Here is a 19,325-nt window from a genome sequence, read left to right as displayed (position 1 = left end):
CTCCTTTTTGGCTGTAATTATGACAAGGCTTTTTATTTATTTATTTATTTATTTATTTTATTTTTTTAATCTATATAATGTGGCTTTAGTCAGCTGTGGATTTGTTATGACACACTCATGCGATCACCCCACACAAACCTCCCTCCGCCTTTTGCAATCACCACGCCCACTGCACTTTTTTTATTTTCTCCTTCCTGTATCATTTCTCACTCGCAACACTTGGAAGTCCTCTGCGTACACTTCTCTACCTTTCCTCCACTCTACTTCGTCGCTGTCATACATTTGACGTGGATGACTTGTGGAAGTTTGAATGTTGTTTCCATGAAGATGTGGATGGCAGTACTAATCTTCTGCCAGGTCCTGGTTCTTGCTCGGCTTGGCCAATCGGATGACGATTTGTCGGCAGCCATCTCACCACAAAACTGCGGCCTCAGCTGTATCCGTCAGGTGAGGCCCCCTGCTGTGTGTCTTGTGCAACTCTATTAAGGGTGTTGTTTTATGCCAAAAATAAAATAATTACAATGGTGGGAATGTTAACAAATACATATTCTTGTATTATGTGTTTAATTAAACAAAAACATTGCCGATACTGACAGGAATGACACATGAAAAACCCTTTCTAGCGAGATGTGTTTTTTGTTTTGGTTTGAATGTGAGTGACGGTGCTGAATTTGAGTGGAATGATATTGTTTATTATTCATCTGACAAAATTATCCATACGATCAATAAATAATCTATTGAAGGACTTGATGTACAAAAATGTTAGCAGCACAGTTAAAAGATCAATGAAACTTAATCAGTTGAAGGGGATAAACTCAAATATTTACTAATATTTTTAAAAAGCAAGAATGCGTTGATTTAATCATATTTGTGTAAGAAATGTGAACTGGCTGAATCGGGCCAGTGTCGATGAACATTCATATTGATATTTGTCAAACAACAAAACAAAAGCATTAATATAATATTTATTAATGATTTTTTGCCTATTCTATTGCCTATTCATTCTATTACAATCAATGGGAAATTGTTTGAACAGTAAGCAAATGGATATAAGTGAACAATTTGAGTTGTTTCCTTAAACAGAAAAAAACAAAAAACTACATATTTGGGGTATAATAAGCAATCAGAATAATAATGAGTAAATATCTCTAGCTGTCCTCCTAATGCCCAACCAAGGTCAACAACTCTCTGTTTAATCTTAAATTGGTTCAACAATTCTCTTTTTAGTGTACTGTACTGTATTCCTTTTGATTACAGCACCATTGCCATCACCATGTAACTTGTTTGGCACAGCTGATATACTGTATGTAATTGGATGGCAATGATGTAACCAATGGCTTTGGCTCAGTTGCATTTCAATGACTGTATGCATATTTGGCTTGCAGGTTTTAGGTATGGTTTGTTGCATTTTTGTGGCATGAGCAATTCATCGCAAATTGCACTGATGGTGATGAGGATTTGATTGGCTGATTCTCTGCGCACTAACTCCTCCCCTCTGCATATTAGGAAATGAGGCCATATGAGAACATATCTTTCATCAGCGTTGACTTAGGCACGCACATTACATCATGACGGAAGCATTTACTGTATTTTGGACTTTCCACAGCTATGTTTTCAATAATAAACTCGCGGATGCTATTTGGCATTATAATGATATTGTCTGTTTACATACATTAACACCTTGGTCACATCAGCCTTTTAATATCTTTGAGGTATAACTCTATTTAATTTGTTGCCACATGTCCTAATAGAACTTCATTACATGGTTGCAGTTTTCCTTTTGAGGTCAAATTGTTGCAATGACCCAACCGATCCAGCAGAAAGAGCTGCCTGTTTGGAAGTTGGTACCCACATTGTGATGTACATTACATCACAATAACAGGGGTGTCAATCGTCAAATTAATTTTTGTCACAGGTCACTTTGTAGTTATGGCTTCTGTTGTTGCTAATCTTATCAAAATCTTTTCATGAGTAGTGTACCGCTTTGATGTTGTAACTCAAACTTGGTCTGAATTGGCTCTCAATGAGATCATCTCAATAGAATGTGAAAGTGAAGCAAACATGGCTACGGCTTAATTGGGATAATGATTGTGTGCAAGTGAGTTGTTACTATTCAAAGACGTCCCAGCTGCTGAGGCCTCCTGATAACTTGACAAACTAGTTCTGTGTTACGAAAACAAGAAGTCTGAGTACTCTGTATTTTTCCGGACTACTCTGAATTGTGCATTTAAATAGTTTTTTTTTTTTTTTAATTTAAGTACCGTATTTTCCGTACTATAAGGCGCACCTAAGAGCCTTCAATTTTTTCAAAAGCTGACCATGCGCCTTATAATCCAGTGCGCCTTATATATGGATTAATATTGAGCCGCAACAGTTCTCACTGTCAATACGCTATCGGTGACCCTGCATGATTGGCAGAAGATCCCGCCATCTTGGATCGCTAGCTAATAATAATACTTTACCTCAGAGAAAATAATAAAACAGCTGTTTATTCATTTTGGGAGTGAATAGAGTTGTCAGAAAGCTGGTTTGTAATCGATGAATAAAGTATGACTGACCTATCTGACTGTTTTGTTGACATTCCCTTTAGCGCAGCACCATCTAATGGATGCAAAACGTAACCCCAGCCTCTACTGTAGCGCCTTATATATGGAAAATGTTTTAAAATGTCATTCATTGAAGGTGCGTCTTATAATGCGGTGCGCCTTATAGTGCGGAAAATACGGTAGCTTGTTGCACGACAGCTGTGATTTACAGATTTATAGTCTCCCAAAACACCAAACACCACGACACCAAATGAGAATCCACTTACACTTGATTGTGTCACCCGCAGGGGGGACCCGGGTGTGACTACTGCAGAATAAGCAGTGACGATGTCAACAAAGCTGTGGGCCATACGTCCAAAAATTTGTTGGGAAGTAAGTAGGGCACTTTTTGTACATTTCCTCACACATTAATACAGTTGAAGCTCATATACTGAGTGTAGTAGTAATTGTAGTAATATTTATTATTGTTAAAGGGTTACTTCACTTATTTAGCCCATTATAGCAATAAAAAGTTAATATTTTGTCTATAATTAATTTGACACATTCATTATTTTTCACGTACAATTAATACCTTTAAAAACACATTTGGCAACTTGCTGTCGACTGAAAATGACATCACAAGGGCTCAGGTAACCAATCACAGCTTACCTGTTTTCTAGGTTTGGTCATGTGACATTCACAAGCTGAGCTGTGATTGGTTACCTGAGCCCTTGTGATGTCATTTTCAGTCGACAGCAAGTTGCCAAATGTGTTTTTAAAGGTACTAATTGTATGTGAAAAAGTATGAAAATATCAAATTTATTATAGGCAAAATATTAATGTTTGACTGTCAAAAATGGCCAAATAAGTATTCCTTTAATTTTTGCATGTGTTTGCGCCGTAAATACTGTGATAAAATGCTGCCTCATCAATTGAAAATGGTTGTGATCTTACAAATGTGAAAGTCTAATCATTTTGTATTTTTACCTTCCTTAGATTGCATTCCGTGGCCATGTTTCAAACTGTTGGGTGATGAGGACCCTGGCATCTGCCAGCACTATGTTCAAGCGCCCACTGATGTGCACGTTCATTTTGTACCTGATCCGGATCTTAATTCTGACACTGTCGATGTCTCCTGGAAGCCAAGCCAATATGGTGTGTTGACCTACACCTAAACACACCCATTCACCCCACATCGCCCCATGCAGTGTATGTGTGTATGCTTTTAAATAACAAACCCATTGCCGTGTCAGGCACAAAAGCCCCTCACCCATGCCCCCGTTCCACTCTGAAAAAAACCCAACTTAGCTCTAATGTCTTGACGTTGGAACATTTCCAAATGTATGAGAAGTTCCGAAAGATGTCTAGTCGAATGCATTGTAGGCTTCTATGAACTTTTTTTTTTTTTTTTTTTTTTTTTTTTTTTAAAACGCCTTTTTCCATTTACTGTAGGTATTGCCTTCCTGCGAGGCTTTCAGGTGACCCTCCAGCCCTTGGCAGGTTCCGGTGCTGCCTGTCAGCTCTTTGTTTTCCAGCGAAACCTCACACTCTCAGCCTCGCACGCTCAAATGGTATTTTTCACATGGGCGCTTACACACCAACAAAAGCAATGAAGTTGTTTTTCTACATTTTTTAGTCTGTCTGTTAACAGATGTATTTTCTACATCACCAGAGTCATTATAGATATGCTACTTGTACAATATTTTGTTCCTCTTCAATTTAAAACATGTTAATATGGTTTATGTCTGACCAGTCAAGATATGAACCCGTTGAAGTTATGATAACTTGATTGGTGGTGATACTTTATGCTACTTAATGTATCATAAACATCATTTCTTAAAATGAACTACTAATCACGAGACCATTCGTCCCCTTGCAGGTCTACAAGTCCGACCCATTTCGCGGCCTCTCCCTTGGGTCCAATTATGCCATTACCGTTATGGCTTTGCCGGTGCCTGAGAGGTGGGAGAAGTTTTATCATAGCAAGATCTTCTCCACACGCAGTAAGACACACACATGTACACTTGCATGCAAATAATACTAAACATTGTGATGATCCTTCACAGGACTGTGCAGATCTAATAATGCATTAATTGTTGTCACCTTCTTTATTGGTTTCATCTGACCATTCAGACCAGATTTGAAATGTGTTTTTTTTTTTTTTTTTTTTTTGTTGTTGTTTTTTTTCCGAAAGAAATCAACAAGGTTGAACTTTTTGGCCATAATTCCAAAAGGTAAAATGTATGGTACCTGCAGTGACGCATGGTGGTGACTGCATCATGATTTTAAAAAAGAAAAAAAAAAGTAATGATTGAAAACGACAAAGCTATTGCTGAATGCTTTTGCACAGTCCTATATTAGTAGTTGAAGCAAAATACATCACACACCATTTTAGTAATTCCTGCGTATCATGATTTTGCAGCATGTGCAGAGAAAAATGGATTTCAGCACTGCAAAGCAGGTGAGGATCCAAAGACCTATCTTCAATTTCCCACATTTTAGAAAGAAATTATGATAAAGTTAAATATGGTACAGGAAAACCTCATTTTGAACCTTTTTATGAAATGAGAACAACCTTTCTAACCAAACAGATACTGTCAATATCTGAGGTTTTCACTGCAATATTCTCAATACACTAACTATCTTACGTTATTGTCAGTTTTGAAAGTAAAATTGCTGCTTGTGGTTGCAGACTGGTATCCGAAGTACGTTGACGTTCAGCAGAGAGGAACCGTGATCACGGTCACATTCAACCTGGCGCCTCATAACTTGGGCATCACAAGCTACTTCTCATTTTGCTCCGCTAATGGCAAGAGCACGTACATGGAGATAGCACCTGTAAGTGACTTTGTTCCATCCAAATACATTAACAGGGACACTTCATTAGGAGCACCTGCACCCTCTAACGAGATTCCAACTTCTCCTGAAACAAAGATGACAACGCTCGATTTTGATATGTCACATGTATTGAGAGCTATTTCAAATATTTTGTGCTGCTGATAAATAGGGTAACCAAAACCTTACCATATTATAGCATTGGATTTTATCACATATTATTTTTGTGCAGAAATGTGAATGGGTGTATATATTAGGTTATTAATTCAATGTATATTTCTTTAGAATTTTTCCAGAAACCGGACACACCACAGCTTCGAGCTCAGAGACCTCAAAGAAGGAAGCAATTACACATGCGAGGTAACATGACTATGAAATTGAACACTTATGCACAATAGCTAGATTAAAAATTAATAAAACATTTACTTTGGTGGGGTTGATGGGTAGACTATACCTATTATATGCCCTAACATACTCTTTGTTCTCCCATTAAATACTCATGAGAACAATAATTATCTTGGTGACCTTTATGTTGTAGATAGCTGCAAACGAAATAGATGCCGTGAGGAAATTATTCAACTTTCAAGTCGAGCGCCAAGGTATGTTTGTTATTAAGTCACCTTCAAATGCGGATACTACCAAACATGGTGAATATTCATTTTATTTTGAGTTATAAACATGGGCAACAAAAAAATTCCTTAACAAGTATCGGAACAAAGACAACAAGAAATGAATTGAGGGCTATATCTTCAATGCTGAGGTCAAAGTGTCTTGTAACTACAAAAAAAACCCAACAACAATAACAAAAAAAACAAAAACAAAAAAAACACGACAACACTTTCTTGCCCACAGATGTTGCCTCAGCATCTCCCAGCTGGATTCTGGTTCTTCCTGTGGGTTTTGCTGCAGTGGCCATTTTTGTAGTTGTGTTGGTTGTTTTCAAGCGGACGCCCTGCAATCAAATGGAGAAGCCTTATATGAAATCAGGTGGAAAAAAAAAAAACTTTTTCAATCAGTATAAACGACACTATATGAGTACAATCAGATTTTGTATTATTTTGGCATGTTGTTTTGAGCAATACATAAATATAATATCCCCTCTTTCTCAGAGCTAATAAATACGCATCTAGATGAAGTAAAGGCCCAGGAAGAAGTGATGATACTGTCTGACAACGGGAAGAGCCCTCCTCGTCTTTTGATTTGCTACAGCAGCAATGATGGCCCCGCCCACGTCAATGCGGTCATGAAGCTGGGAGCCTTCATGCAGCAACACATGGCCACTCAGGTAGTTGAACTTCTGTTATGAGCATGCGACAGAAATGTATCACTGATGATGATGAATTTAAGATTTCATGTGGATTAGGATGTATTTTGTAAAACTGAATGTGTTTTCATATTAACGAAAATGGTAGGGCAGCAACCAGTTAGGTAGGCCTACATACCAGGACAATGACAGTACTGTACTCACTTACCCACAACATACACAAACATATCATCCATGATTCATTGTATTAAAAAAAAAAAAAAAAAACCTTTGTAACGTTAAACTTTTTAAAATTAGTATCAGTATTGATTTATTATATTGTTTCATATTTGTAAATAACATGTCTTCAGCTTATGTAATTCCATCCTCATTTGGAGCTCTTTTTTTTTTATTTGTATTTGTTGTGCAAGTTTTTTTTTTTTTAAGCTGCACTGGGCCTTGAGTTGACCCTTGGGATGCATAACATTTTTCATTTTAAATTGAACTTGACTGGAATTAAGTGGCAATGCAGTGACGTAGATCAACAAAAATACTTTATTTTTTTTTCACTTGACATGCTAGCAACAAGCTAGAGCCACCAAACCCCATAAGACCAATGAAATCAAATAAAATTGAGTTGAGGTTAATGACCTATTAAATTATAGGTCTGTATTAAATGCAAAATACCTGTTTGGAAATGTAGCAATGTCTGCTGTAGGCATGGACTGATTTGCGGTTTGACCGTTTACTACGCCACGGTTTTTAAAATACAAGGTTTAATTTAACAGGTAAAGCAGGAATTAACTGTTCTTTTCATTTTCTGAGGGGGACTTTTTAAAGCCCTTTAAGCCCTAAGCTATTTTTCAGGCTTTTGCTCAAAAATGATATACCCAAAATAAAAAAAGATATCTCTGAAACCACAAGGTCTATTTGAATAATTCTTGTGTCATAATAAAGGGGACACTTGTGAGATTTGTTCAGATGTGTAAATATCAGCACAAGCACAAATGATAACTACATTAGCGTTTGAGCTGTGTTTGGGGAATGTAAAAATGGCTTATATATTCGTGTAGCCCCGGTTCTGCAGTTTCATTTGATGTGCAACATCATTATATTCTTTCTTCTTCAAAGTCTGAGAGGCCTCCAATTGGGGGGCACTATGGCTTAAAGGGCTACAACCGATTTTCCATTGCGGTGGTTCCAAACGGCCTTGCACCACCCCTAAGTGGTCGCTTTTCAATGATACTTTTTCAGGGCTGGTGATATGGAACCGCTCTTCAGAACCTCTTTCGAGGTGGTTCTAAAACACAGGCCGAGTTAGGCCGTGACATTAAGTGTCATTTAATTTGGCGATGTGGCAAGTAACTCCACTGCTCACGCCCATTTACTGGTTTTATAGCCAGCAAGACGTGTTTTGCAACAATACCTAATCATATTTACAATTCCGTATGTACCAAGGGATGAAATAGTGAAGTTCGTGGTCATTTTTTATTCTCTGTGTGACTTTAGCTGTTCTCTGTTTCCCCCTCAAGGTATGTCTGGACCTTTGGGATTCTCTGGGACTGGCCGAGGAGGGAAGCATGTCGTGGTTCTGCCGCCGAATCCAGGAGAGCGACTTTGTCTTGGTGGTTTGTTCCAAGGGTCTGTGCCGCAAATGTGGGCCTTCAGAACAGGGACTCCTGGGATCCGAGTTGATGGTCAGCCTCATCGGCGCGGAAGTGGGCCAAGCCAAATCTCGCGGCAAAGATCTCTCCAAGTACATGGCAGCCATTTTCAATTACTCGGAGGAGACAGATATCCCCACCGAACTGGGACTGGTGATCCGCTACAGGTTGACGGCTGACTTGCTGCTGCTTTTCTCCCAACTCCACCAAGTTCGCCTTCACACGCCGGGCCGCTATGTCAAGATCAACAATATCTCAGAGGAAGATTTAACCATGTCACCTGCTGGACAGGCTTTGCAGCAGGCGATTCGCGACTCTGAGACGGCGATGAAGGAAAACAAAGAAGAGATTTGACATTTAGGAAGAATATTTTTTTCTCTCCCGACAGGCTAGCCTATATTGATTTTATTAGCAGACTCAAAATCCAATCAAAATTATACACACATGCACACAATATACAGACAAACATTTAAAAGATATTTACAGTACATGCAAAAGTTTGAACACACCTTCTCATGCAATACATTTTCTTTATTTTCATGACTATTTACACTGTAGATTCTCACTGAAGGCATCAAAACTATGAATGAACGTGGTTATGTACTAAAAAAAAAAAAAGAAAGTTTCTTCCTAAATAGTCACTCTTTGCTCTGTTTTTTTTTTGTTTTTTTTGCACAGCAATAGTATACTTCTACCTCAGCTGTGCACTTTGACCTAAAACATGTGTCGATAGATATGCTATGATAGATAGAGATGCTATGAATTGTTAGTTATGTGCACCCAAAGGATGTGTGAAAGATTTAAACTAACATAAGCTAATCAAAAACAAGTGTTCTAATAACATTTGCTGTTCTATTTATTTTGAAGCATATGTTCATATGAAGCATATGAAGCACCATATAACTATGGTGTGATTACTGATGTCTGTGAATAAGCTATTAATGCCGTACATGGAAGAATATTACCACAAAAAATACCATGATAATATTCAAATGATGAGTATGAATGTGTGAATTGTGTTTTTCTAAGTTGTGTAAGTCGAGTTTGTGTATATAGACAATGAGTATTCACATTAACTTGGACTTGTTTGATTGTAATCAGTGTATTTCAACTAACAGTTCAAATGGTACTTAGATATTGTAAGTATAGTTCACACAGATTCATTTTTCCTTGTACGATAGTCCTTGTGCAGCACATCATGCCACTAAAATGGGCTCTCCTTTAAAAGCCCTTAAACTCTTGGGACTGTGCACTATGCATTTTGTGCACGCTATATAACTGTATACAAGATTCTCTGTGAAACATGTGTGTACAAATACATAAGTATAGAGGAGACAATAATTGTAATGTATACAAATGACTTATTTTGTGGTTTATTTATTGATTTTCTACTCAAATATCAAATAAAGTAAAATAAATTTCACTGGGGCGCATTCAATGTGTCATGTGCCAACAGAATGCCCATTCATACAAAATAGCTATGTGCCAAAATTCATCCCAAGGCACTTCACAGTTCACACAAACTGACAAGATGAAATGAGAGAGAGCGAAAAACATTTGAGCCTTTCTTGTAATGCATAAATATATTATTTTAAAATATATATGCGAATTGAAAATATTGGTGGTTTGAATAAATAAATAGAAAAAACAAAAATCCTCAGTTTTTTGTTTTGTTTTGTTTCGCTAGGTTGCCAGAATCGTGCGAAACTTTCCAGTAGTTTTTGATACAAAAGCCACATAAGTTGTATAAAAAAATCATTTACGTTCTTTTTTTTTCTTAGATCATTGTTTTTTGGGGGTCGTTTTTGTTTCGTGAACAAGCTATAAGTCGAAGCAAATAAAGGCTGAACGTGCATTTTAGTCGCCTGCGTTAAAAAAAAAAAAAAAAAAATCTGGCAACACAGTAGATGCCTAACACAAGCTGGAGCTCTTTCGGGTTTTCCGACTTGTCAGAGCACAGAGTAAGACAACGTGGAGAAATGGTGCTCGACTTGGACCTGTTTCGGACCGACAAAGGCGGCGATCCTGAACTCGTCCGTGAGGTCCAAAGGAATCGCTTTAAGGATGTCACGCTCGTGGACAAGCTTGTCGCCGCGGATACAGAATGGAGAAAGTGTAAGATACCTTCTTACTCATTCAGGCACTGTGCTAATGCTAACATGTAGCCACTGGTACTAACGTCAGCGTAACCACATTACAGATTTCAGTGTTTTTAATATTGCCTATACTACAGTGTCATTTAAGTGTTTGTTGCTGAATAAGTTAAATATACTGATAATATAAGGGCAGTGCCACTCTTCGGCATCATAATGCACATGGAAACGTTTTTTAAAAGTGTTTAATCCATATTTAATTTTAATTACACACAGACCAATGCCGCAGTGGCTCTTAACATTGACTGCAGTGGCAGTGGCAGTAACTTAAGCATGTTTACAATTACAATTGTTACACTGAGAGGGTTTCATCCCCTCCGAAATTACCCTTTTGTTTACATTTCAAATGATAACGGATCTCTATAATTTTATCGTGATAGGAAGCGATTTTCAATAGGGTTTAATGGGATGTGTCAAGTTACATATGCTACCTCGCAATGGTGCTAATGTTAGCATTACTCGACCAGCAAAGTAAGCCAATGAGGTAACAACTGTTGGTTAAATGAGTGCGTATCTAAAATTCTGAATACCAAATCTACACACGTTGTGTAGTTTGAATTACATGCATATATTTGTGGGAGAGTTGACGTTGATATTTTTGGTTTAGCTTCGCCGGCAACGTGCAGTCTGACGCAATCTCGGCTAGCAGTTTGACAACCTCGCCCTGCTGGCTGACTCCTCCACGCGTGTCATTGTGACCCACACTGCAGATACGCTGTTATTTGTTTCATTGATCGCGTGTGCACGTACTATTTTTGATTGTGCGAGATTACCTGTAAGCAAGGTGCCATGAGTGTTGTTTATGAGAGAGGTAATCTCACGGTGCATTGCTCACTGTTTTCCCAATCTCAAACAGGCCGCTTCACTGCAGACAACCTCAACAAAGCAAAAAACCTTTGCAGCAAGAGTATTGGGGAGAAAATGAAGGTATCCGCTTTAACTTTATTAAAAAAAAAAAAAAAAGTGTATTTTTTTTTATTTGTGTTTATTATCTAATAACACATCATGTCATTAAAGAGGAAAGAACCAGTTGGGGAGGATGAGTCTATCCCAGAGGCAGCACAGAATCTGGAGGCGCTCACGGCAGATATACTCTCGGTATGTGGTAATTTAGCTGTATGTGTGCACGTTTTCACTTGCACTAAAAAGAGACACATGAACAAAACACTCAACTATAATTTAAAACAGTCCCCAGAGGTGTTCATAAATGGTCTCTCATAGTCTTCCATCAAAGACACAAAGTATAAAGAGTTACAGGGCATTTAACATGCACTTTATCGCCTTGGTTATTTATTTATTTGTATTTATTTATTTATTTTTACGTTTTTCTGGAGCGGTGCCAGTACTCGTCTTACGTCCGTGCAACTGGGCCAATGGCAAGTATGGCGCAACGATGAACTTGCAACGAGGCTAGCAGCGACGTAGTCTTTCTCACCAAGCTGCCAAATTATTAGTTTATATATATAATTATTAGATCTGTGCATGTGGCACATTTAGCAGACACATTAGCTCACGCTAATCTCATATGACTGACATTCAGCTGTGTTTACCTTTTGTCTTTGACATGGTAGTGCCACTCTATAGTGCAGTGGTAAATTTAAAGGATGAAAGCTTTACGGACTGCTTTTTATGTAGCGCTTTAACTACACCATATGTCACAACCTTGAGAAATTCAGAAGTGCACATTTTCGGTTAGGCAGAACTTGTTTAATTTCACAATTATTGATTGGTGAGGCACTTCAGAGGACCAGCTGTTTGCATAAAAGCCAATAAAAAGTCATTTACATAACTTGTCCCATTCAGTGTCTTTTTTTTCTTTTTTCTTTAGCTTAATTTTAAATTTCAATTGTTCTCTTCCGTCCTTCCTACCAACCTCCCTCCCTCACTGTAGGCTCTAACAGTTACCCAGATCAAGAAGGTGCGTGTGTTGGTGGATGAGGCCATGGTTAAAACTGATAGCGAACGGTTGAAGTTGGAGGGGGAACGCTTCTCATACCTGAGGGAGATCGGCAATCTTCTGCACCCATCCGTACCCATCAGCAACGATGAGGTGGGTGTTCGTGAAAAAGTTTAGCCTGAATTGATGCTAGTTTATGTTTGCTTATTGGAACAGGAAGCATTGAAGATGGATTTAGAAGTTGACAATCTTTACAGACAAGCCACCAGCTGTTTGTTAGCAACCCCCTGGTCTTGGGGGTGCATGAGTGGGATGTTAAGCAGAGAAATGATTACTACTTCCATCCATACCCATTTCGCCATCAGCCACGTTTACATATCTTGAGGCGAGATTATTAACACAGGTTGCTTCTCATGCTACAACATGTTAATGAATCCTTTGCTTGCAACATCATAAAAATGCCTTTAAGTTAGATTAAGACTTTAATATTATTGTATAGAAGATGGATGGAAATTCAGCTCTTTCCAAAATCTGACCAGCTCACTGTAAAGATCTCAAGCACACGAATAGTGTGCATTATTTACAAATCCGTTGTCTAGGAAATACTCAATTGTTTGTTTCTAATCACGTCGAGTGATTCCACTGCTATTATTGCAGGATGCAGACAACAAAGTGGAGCGTACATGGGGTGACTGCAGTGTCCAGAAGAAGTACTCCCATGTTGACCTAGTGGTCATGATTGACGGCTTCGAGGGGGAGAAGGGAGCCGTTGTAGCTGGGAGTAGAGGTTACTTCCTGAAGGTGAACTAATCAAGCATGCGAACAAACACTCACGGACATTCCTATCTTTTGCTTTTCTCACTGTTTTGCTTTCTTGCTGTGTTCAGGGCCCGCTGGTGTTCCTTGAACAGGCTCTCATCAACTTTGCTATGAGGATCCTGCACAACAAGAACTACACCATGCTTTACACGCCCTTCTTTATGAGGAAAGAGGTCATGCAGGAAGTCGCCCAGCTCAGCCAATTTGATGAAGAGCTTTACAAGGTAAATGACCCCAAAGAGAGGGAGTAATACATAAAATTGTTTCCCAAAATATGTTCATTAACACCATACTGTTGTAGTCTTTATTGGAAATGCTTTTCCAGGCCTCTCTCTCTCTCTTTTTTTTGTTGTTGTTGTTGTTGTTGTTGTAAATTGTCGGGGGGGCTGATAATGAAGAAAACTGGGTCACAGTGGTTCACGAAGAGAATTATTGTTGCTTTGGAAATCATTTCTTAATTTAATATATAACTGGAAAGAGTGATAGGATTTACTGCCAACATTACACTCCCTGTTGCTAATCAGTCTCCATTGTAATTTCTTTTTCATGTGAGTAATTAATGTAGGAGCCCAGCAATTTTGTCTTAGGTTCACCTCCTGCGTGTTTCTGTGTAGGTGATTGGTAAAGGCAGTGAGCGAGCAGACGACAACTCTATCGACGAGAAGTACCTCATCGCCACTTCTGAGCAGCCTATCGCAGCATTCTTGAGGGAAGAGTGGCTCAAGCCCGAGGACCTGCCCATACGCTACGGCGGCTTCTCCACCTGCTTCAGACAGGAAGTGGGCTCCCACGGCCGAGACACGCGTGGAATCTTCAGGGTGCATCAGTTTGAGAAGGTTGGCTTTGTTAGACTAAGGTGGTTGTAACACAGTAAAAGTGGCATAGAAATGTCAAGTGTTTTTGTTTGTTTTTTTTCTTCCTGCTGCTTAGATTGAGCAGTTTGTCTACGCATCGCCGCACGACGGCAAATCGTGGGAGATGTTCGACGAAATGATCGGGACCGCAGAGGACTTTTACAAGTCTCTTGGTATTCCTTATCGTATCGTCAATATCGTCTCTGGTATGTCTGATCGCCTACCACGTGTGTCAGTCGTTTGAATTCAAGCTAACTCAATGGATCCCATCCATCCTCAGGTGCCCTCAATCACGCCGCCAGTAAGAAGCTGGATCTGGAGGCCTGGTTCCCGGGCTCCGGTGCTTTCAGAGAGCTGGTCTCCTGCTCCAATTGCACAGACTACCAGGCCAGACGCTTGCGGATCCGCTACGGACAGACCAAAAAAATGATGGACAAGGTAGGACTGCAGCAACTTGGGCATTGAAGCTATTAAAGGATGCTTATTAAAAGTGTTTCATGTGGAGTTAAACGACTCTAACATGAGTATCAATGAGGTTCTAATGACGCAAGCCAGAGACGATCAATTTCACTACTTGGTAGCAACCATCAGAGGGTGCGATTTCAGGCCCAACCTGTTTTCTGTTCAGCATTTTCTGTCTGAATATTTTGAACTGGAAAATAAAAGTAATCAAGGATTCCCAACCGTCAGTGCTAGGAACACATAGGGTTTGACTTTTCAAAAAGTTTCACAACGTTGAACTTTCTGGCATTATTGATTAATGCTTCATGTTATAAGAAGAAGTAGGTTGATTTTTCAACGTATACAAATCGGTTATATTGGCCTTAATCTTCACTACTTTTGTTGGGGGTGCAAGAACCTTTCAAGTCATCTTTCAGTACAAGGCAACACACGGATAGCAAATGAATGGAGTGAGGTCCCCGAATCAGACACGCAAGCGTTTCCAGTGCTTCTGCAGTCACACATTTAAATGATTCAGTAATTTTCAAAGAATTGTTGTTTTTACAATTAGCTCATATTTGAATGAGTTTCTGCCATCTAATTTAATTAGTTGTTCTCTATTTGTTGTATTTTCTGTTGATGCTATTTTTGGAAATGCCCTCATCTATGGCTGTTAACTCGACACTTCCTGCTTTTCCTGTTTCTAGGCAGAGTTTGTTCACATGCTTAACGCCACCATGTGTGCCACCACACGCGTGATGTGCGCCATCCTGGAGAATTACCAAACGGAAGAGGGCATCATTGTTCCAGAGAAGCTCAGGGAATTCATGCCTCCTGGTAAGTGAGGTGACCAAAATGAAAATGTTCTTATCTATTTAGGCCACAAATACTACTAAACATACAGAGGCGAGTTTGACTTTTTTTTTTTTTCTTTTTTTTTTTCTTTTTTTTTTTAACTTGGTATTCGTTTGACTTGACCTGACTTAGACTTGAACAACACTGTACATGGCTTGAATGGACACTGGCAGGCATGCCAAACAATGTACTTTATAAAATGAAGCTACTGCTGATCCTTTATGATGGAATGACGTTTAATTGTAAAGCTAGGCTGTGTAGGACTTTTGGTTATTTGTCTTTGTTGATCAGCACCTTGTTTCAAAATCACACCCACTCAAAGTAAGTTGTGTGCCACCATCTACTGGTCAAAAACAATATTACACACAGAATCGACAAGATTTGGAACAATATAGAGTAAACTGTACAAAATAAAATCTGTGAAATAGCAGGACTGCGAATTCGGAACCCGCGATGGAGGGGATTTACTGTAGTGGCTTTAGCGCTCTGTTTAAGTGAGGGAAGGAGCTTCATTTGTTGAGGCCATAGCATTAATAGGAAATAATTGCTATCGAATAGGAAAATGTCCTTCATCCCATCCATGTGGCATTTTTAGGTAAAGCTTTTTTTTGGGGGGGTACTGGCTAATTACAATAGACGTGGATGTTCGCCATTTCTATCTCCTGCACATATTATGTTTACTACACAAGTAAAGATGACTTGACTTGACTGTACAGGAAGAAGAAATTTGTTTTTGCTTTGTAATACCAAATTTGTCCACTTGTCTCCGCTGTTTATCCATCAAGGTATGACCGAAATCATCAAGTTCGTCAAGCCCGCACCCATCGACCTGGAGATGTCCAAAAAGGCAAAGAAACAAAAGAATAAGCAAGCAGGAGATTATAGCCTCCCCAACGCCATGGAGGAGATGTCAGTCAACGACTCCTAGCTGCACAAATAATAAATATTATGGAATTGAGCCTTTCATTGTAACACCAAATCCTTTCCAAGAAAGAAGAAAACAAATGTAGTGGGCACTTAATAATGAAAATGCTTTTGGTGGCTCCATCCCATTACTATGTACCATAATTGACAAAGGGATAGTTCCTGTGCATTTTTCAGTGGTCATAAATACGGCTCGTAAATGACTCACTCACATTCCGAGCCTAAAACAAACAAGATCACTGTAATTTCTGGCTTTGTTTGTTTGTGAGTGCTTGTAGCACTGGGGAACACTGTAGTGTAGGTCTAAATCTGTCTTCAGCAGCTCATTTAAGACCAAACACCATTTAAAAAAAATCCTACAAGGTTAGTGTATGTGCTGAAGCTGTCACAACCGTTTAAATTAGCATCTTGAGAATTTCTGGTCTGTCAACTGTTTATTTTAGGCTCTGAATTCCTCTCATGTTGCCTTTTCCCTCTTTCATCATGTCACTGTTGAACATACAACCTGTATCAAGAGAATCACAAAGTGGCGCTTACTCTAAGCATATTAAATCCAGGTCATATGGAATTTTTCTTGTGTGCCTTTAAATTTATTTCCAATTTTAAATGATTTGTAGTTTATTTGCCAGTCGTCACCATGGATATCTGATAACGGATAATAAAGAAGATGTAAGTTATTCATTTACTCAGCAGACTTTACTCCCGTCCACTATAGGAAGTCACTTATTGTCGACTGTCAAAACGGTAAGCTGAACTTAGAATTCTATTTCCATTATTGATATTTGCATTGCCTTTATGATTGTGTTTTCAAATGAGTGTAAATATGAATAGTTGTGGCCCACTGGGCTGAACCTGCTACCAGGAAGGATGAGTGACACAGAGGATGACAGTGAGATCTCTTTTACAGTGAAGGTAAGTAAATTCAGTATGGATAGATGAGCATGACAGTTCGCCAGTTCGGAGAGTAATGTACAATCAGCGCAATGAAATTTTGGCAGACATACTGACTACATGTAACAAGCCTGCCTTCCGTATCACCTTATGTGGTTGTACACCAGTTTCTCGGCCGAGTGGAGGTGGTTCGCCCAAACGGATTAAATATCCTGGAGGAAGCAGCTCAGAGCCTCAAGGTAATAAGTTAAACAAATATAGTTGCACCCTTTACATGATGTCTATCAGAAGGTACACCTGCACAAACTGAGATTCACAGATAATGTTACGACTCTGTCATATGTATCGATATAACTTATTGTTGTTGCCGTTTGTAATAAGAGTGAATATAAAAAGTCTGCACTCCCCCGTTTGCCTTTACAGTACAGTTTATTTTGAAAAAAAGAGGGGTTGTAAAAATAAACAACTGAGATAAAAGAGATGCACACCCTCTTTAAATGGGATGTCTATGTTCAAAATTAAACCAGTAACCCTTGTGAGGAGCAAGCGGTTCAGAAAATTGATGGATGGACGGACGGACATTCCAACTATACCAGTAACTACTTGAGATGTAACGATAGGCAAACATCACGATACGATAATTATGATATTATGGGGAGGATGGAAATTATAAAAAAAAAAAAAAAAAATCATAATATTGTAAAAAAAATAATACTTAATATTGAGGCACTTACTTGCTAATGGACGCACACATTTTGTTTCTGCACAGATTGATTTGATTCACAAGCATATTACATTCCCCTTCATCTGACAATTGTCGGTTGGCAGAAAGAGTGGAAGGTGCAGTACTGTATGTGGCCCCTGGGCCATACTTTACATCCTCTGGTGTAATATTTAAAAAAAAAAAATGCGTTTTGCATATTGGATCTCATTTGAAGGTGTACATGTTGTGGTAACTGACTCCTAAAGCTGCTCCCTGTCATCCCCAAGACCCCTGACCCATACTCCGCAGAAAAGGCTGCAAAGAAGAGCAAAGTCCATCTATTTGTGTCTTTGAGTGGGATTGACATATTGGAAAACAAAACCAAGGTGTGCAGCAACTCCAAACCCAGACTTTTTTGAACATCCTCGCATGTGGCGTGACTTTGTTCTCCTGTCAGTTTCTGCTGTACACCTGCCCCCTCCCGTCTATTTCCTTCTGCGCCATCTTGCCCTCGTTGCCCAAAGTGTTCGGCTTTGTGGCCAAGCACCCTGCGGTAGACATGTACCACTGCTACTTGTTCAAGAGCAACACGTTGGTGAGTATGCGTTCATTCACACAACTGGACGGTGGACCCCAACTTCCAAAACTTGTTCCCAGGCACACGTGCTGGTCTCCGCTGTCGGCGATGTCTTCCGAGCTGCCAAAAAAGAAGAGAGCGTGAGAGGCAGTCGCGACCTGATAGTGGAGGCTCTCAGGCACAAGGTCGGCAGCCCCACGCCCATATTGTTGAAACATCATGTCTACTACTATACTGCATTCTCACTGTGGTCACTTTCAGAACAAAATGCTGCAAAAGGAGAATTCTGAGCTCAGGAGGAGGCTTGTGGACAAAAACAACCAACAATAAGGACACAAACGTTCTGCGTCTCCATGTAACTATTATGCCAACTATTAAGTTGCACACAAAATGCTTCAAATCCCATTTGTGTTTATTTGCATGCTTCATAGAGTCGGCAGTTAAAAATGAACCAACAAAAGAAAAACAAAGTAGCTCCACGCAGAATGACAACTCATTCATTGACACTTAGTACACAAATTGCGCACATATAGCAAATGTGCTGTAATTTATTAATAATGGGCTCTGATTCATTTTGATTGCAACTATAGAGCCTTTTGTTATCTTTTATGGGAAACCACATTCACTTGATTGCATGATAAATGGAATTACCTTGAGTAGGGTTATCAACACTTTGAAATATATTTTGCATTCAGTAGTTTTGCATCACTTTTGATTGAATTGTGGTGGAACGAACACAGCATTTTTTTGTAACATAGTTATCATTTGAGTTTAAAAAAAATCAATCTAATCAGCATGTTGCAATAATTGGTCAGATCGAAAATAAAGATAATTCAGGGAACTTAAAAGTATTTTTGGGACGTCAGTGGAAAGACAAACTCATGAACCAATTGTGGCGGCTGATTGTCAAAATATTTATCAGTGGTTTTCACAGTTGAACCCAT

General features: G+C 39.1%; 3 protein-coding genes across 3 annotated transcripts; all 3 read left to right on the top strand.

The window, feature by feature from the left end:
• Positions 1–117: 117 nt before the first annotated feature.
• LOC144014644 (interleukin-17 receptor D) lies at positions 118–9,690 on the top strand. Its single transcript, XM_077514780.1, has 12 exons — positions 118–447; positions 2,834–2,918; positions 3,522–3,680; positions 3,978–4,096; positions 4,405–4,528; positions 4,948–4,986; positions 5,218–5,363; positions 5,646–5,720; positions 5,899–5,959; positions 6,213–6,347; positions 6,470–6,645; positions 8,136–9,690. Exons 1-12 carry the CDS (start codon positions 118–120, stop codon positions 8,619–8,621), a joined length of 1,935 nt encoding a protein of 644 aa, XP_077370906.1. The 3' UTR covers positions 8,622–9,690.
• Positions 9,691–10,179: 489 nt separating this feature from the next.
• Positions 10,180–16,778, top strand: sars1 (seryl-tRNA synthetase 1). The gene is made up of 11 exons (XM_077514779.1): positions 10,180–10,382; positions 11,277–11,347; positions 11,438–11,518; positions 12,312–12,470; positions 12,975–13,118; positions 13,205–13,360; positions 13,751–13,972; positions 14,067–14,196; positions 14,271–14,428; positions 15,139–15,268; positions 16,072–16,778. Exons 1-11 carry the CDS (start codon positions 10,247–10,249, stop codon positions 16,212–16,214), a joined length of 1,530 nt encoding a protein of 509 aa, XP_077370905.1. The 5' UTR covers positions 10,180–10,246; the 3' UTR covers positions 16,215–16,778.
• A 299-nt stretch (positions 16,779–17,077) lies between these two features.
• Positions 17,078–18,711, top strand: LOC144013219 (PTB domain-containing engulfment adapter protein 1). The gene is made up of 6 exons (XM_077511814.1): positions 17,078–17,122; positions 17,269–17,340; positions 18,092–18,190; positions 18,262–18,399; positions 18,462–18,566; positions 18,643–18,711. Exons 1-6 carry the CDS (start codon positions 17,078–17,080, stop codon positions 18,709–18,711), a joined length of 528 nt encoding a protein of 175 aa, XP_077367940.1.
• Positions 18,712–19,325: the final 614 nt, after the last annotated feature.

This window comes from Festucalex cinctus, chromosome 2 (genome assembly GCF_051991245.1).
Source record: "Festucalex cinctus isolate MCC-2025b chromosome 2, RoL_Fcin_1.0, whole genome shotgun sequence".
NCBI lineage: Eukaryota > Metazoa > Chordata > Actinopteri > Syngnathiformes > Syngnathidae > Festucalex > Festucalex cinctus.
Note: the sequence above shows the minus strand (reverse complement) of the source record. Positions and strands in the feature narration are given on the sequence as shown.

Bases quoted from the DNA above. Each gene is read 5' to 3' on its own strand.
- sars1 (XM_077514779.1), top strand. From the start codon at position 10,247: ATGGTGCTCGACTTGGACCTGTTTCGGACCGACAAAGGCGGCGATCCT. The intron at 12,471-12,974 runs GTGGGTGTTCGT...CTATTATTGCAG, and splicing joins TACCCATCAGCAACGATGAG to GATGCAGACAACAAAGTGGA. The intron at 13,361-13,750 runs GTAAATGACCCC...GTTTCTGTGTAG, and splicing joins TTGATGAAGAGCTTTACAAG to GTGATTGGTAAAGGCAGTGA.
- LOC144013219 (XM_077511814.1), top strand. From the start codon at position 17,078: ATGAGTGACACAGAGGATGACAGTGAGATCTCTTTTACAGTGAAG. The intron at 18,191-18,261 runs GTGTGCAGCAAC...TTCTCCTGTCAG, and splicing joins TATTGGAAAACAAAACCAAG to TTTCTGCTGTACACCTGCCC. The intron at 18,567-18,642 runs GTCGGCAGCCCC...GGTCACTTTCAG, and splicing joins TGGAGGCTCTCAGGCACAAG to AACAAAATGCTGCAAAAGGA.
- LOC144014644 (XM_077514780.1), top strand. From the start codon at position 118: ATGCGATCACCCCACACAAACCTCCCTCCGCCTTTTGCAATCACCACG. The intron at 4,987-5,217 runs GTGAGGATCCAA...TTGTGGTTGCAG, and splicing joins ATTTCAGCACTGCAAAGCAG to ACTGGTATCCGAAGTACGTT. The intron at 5,364-5,645 runs GTAAGTGACTTT...ATATTTCTTTAG, and splicing joins CGTACATGGAGATAGCACCT to AATTTTTCCAGAAACCGGAC.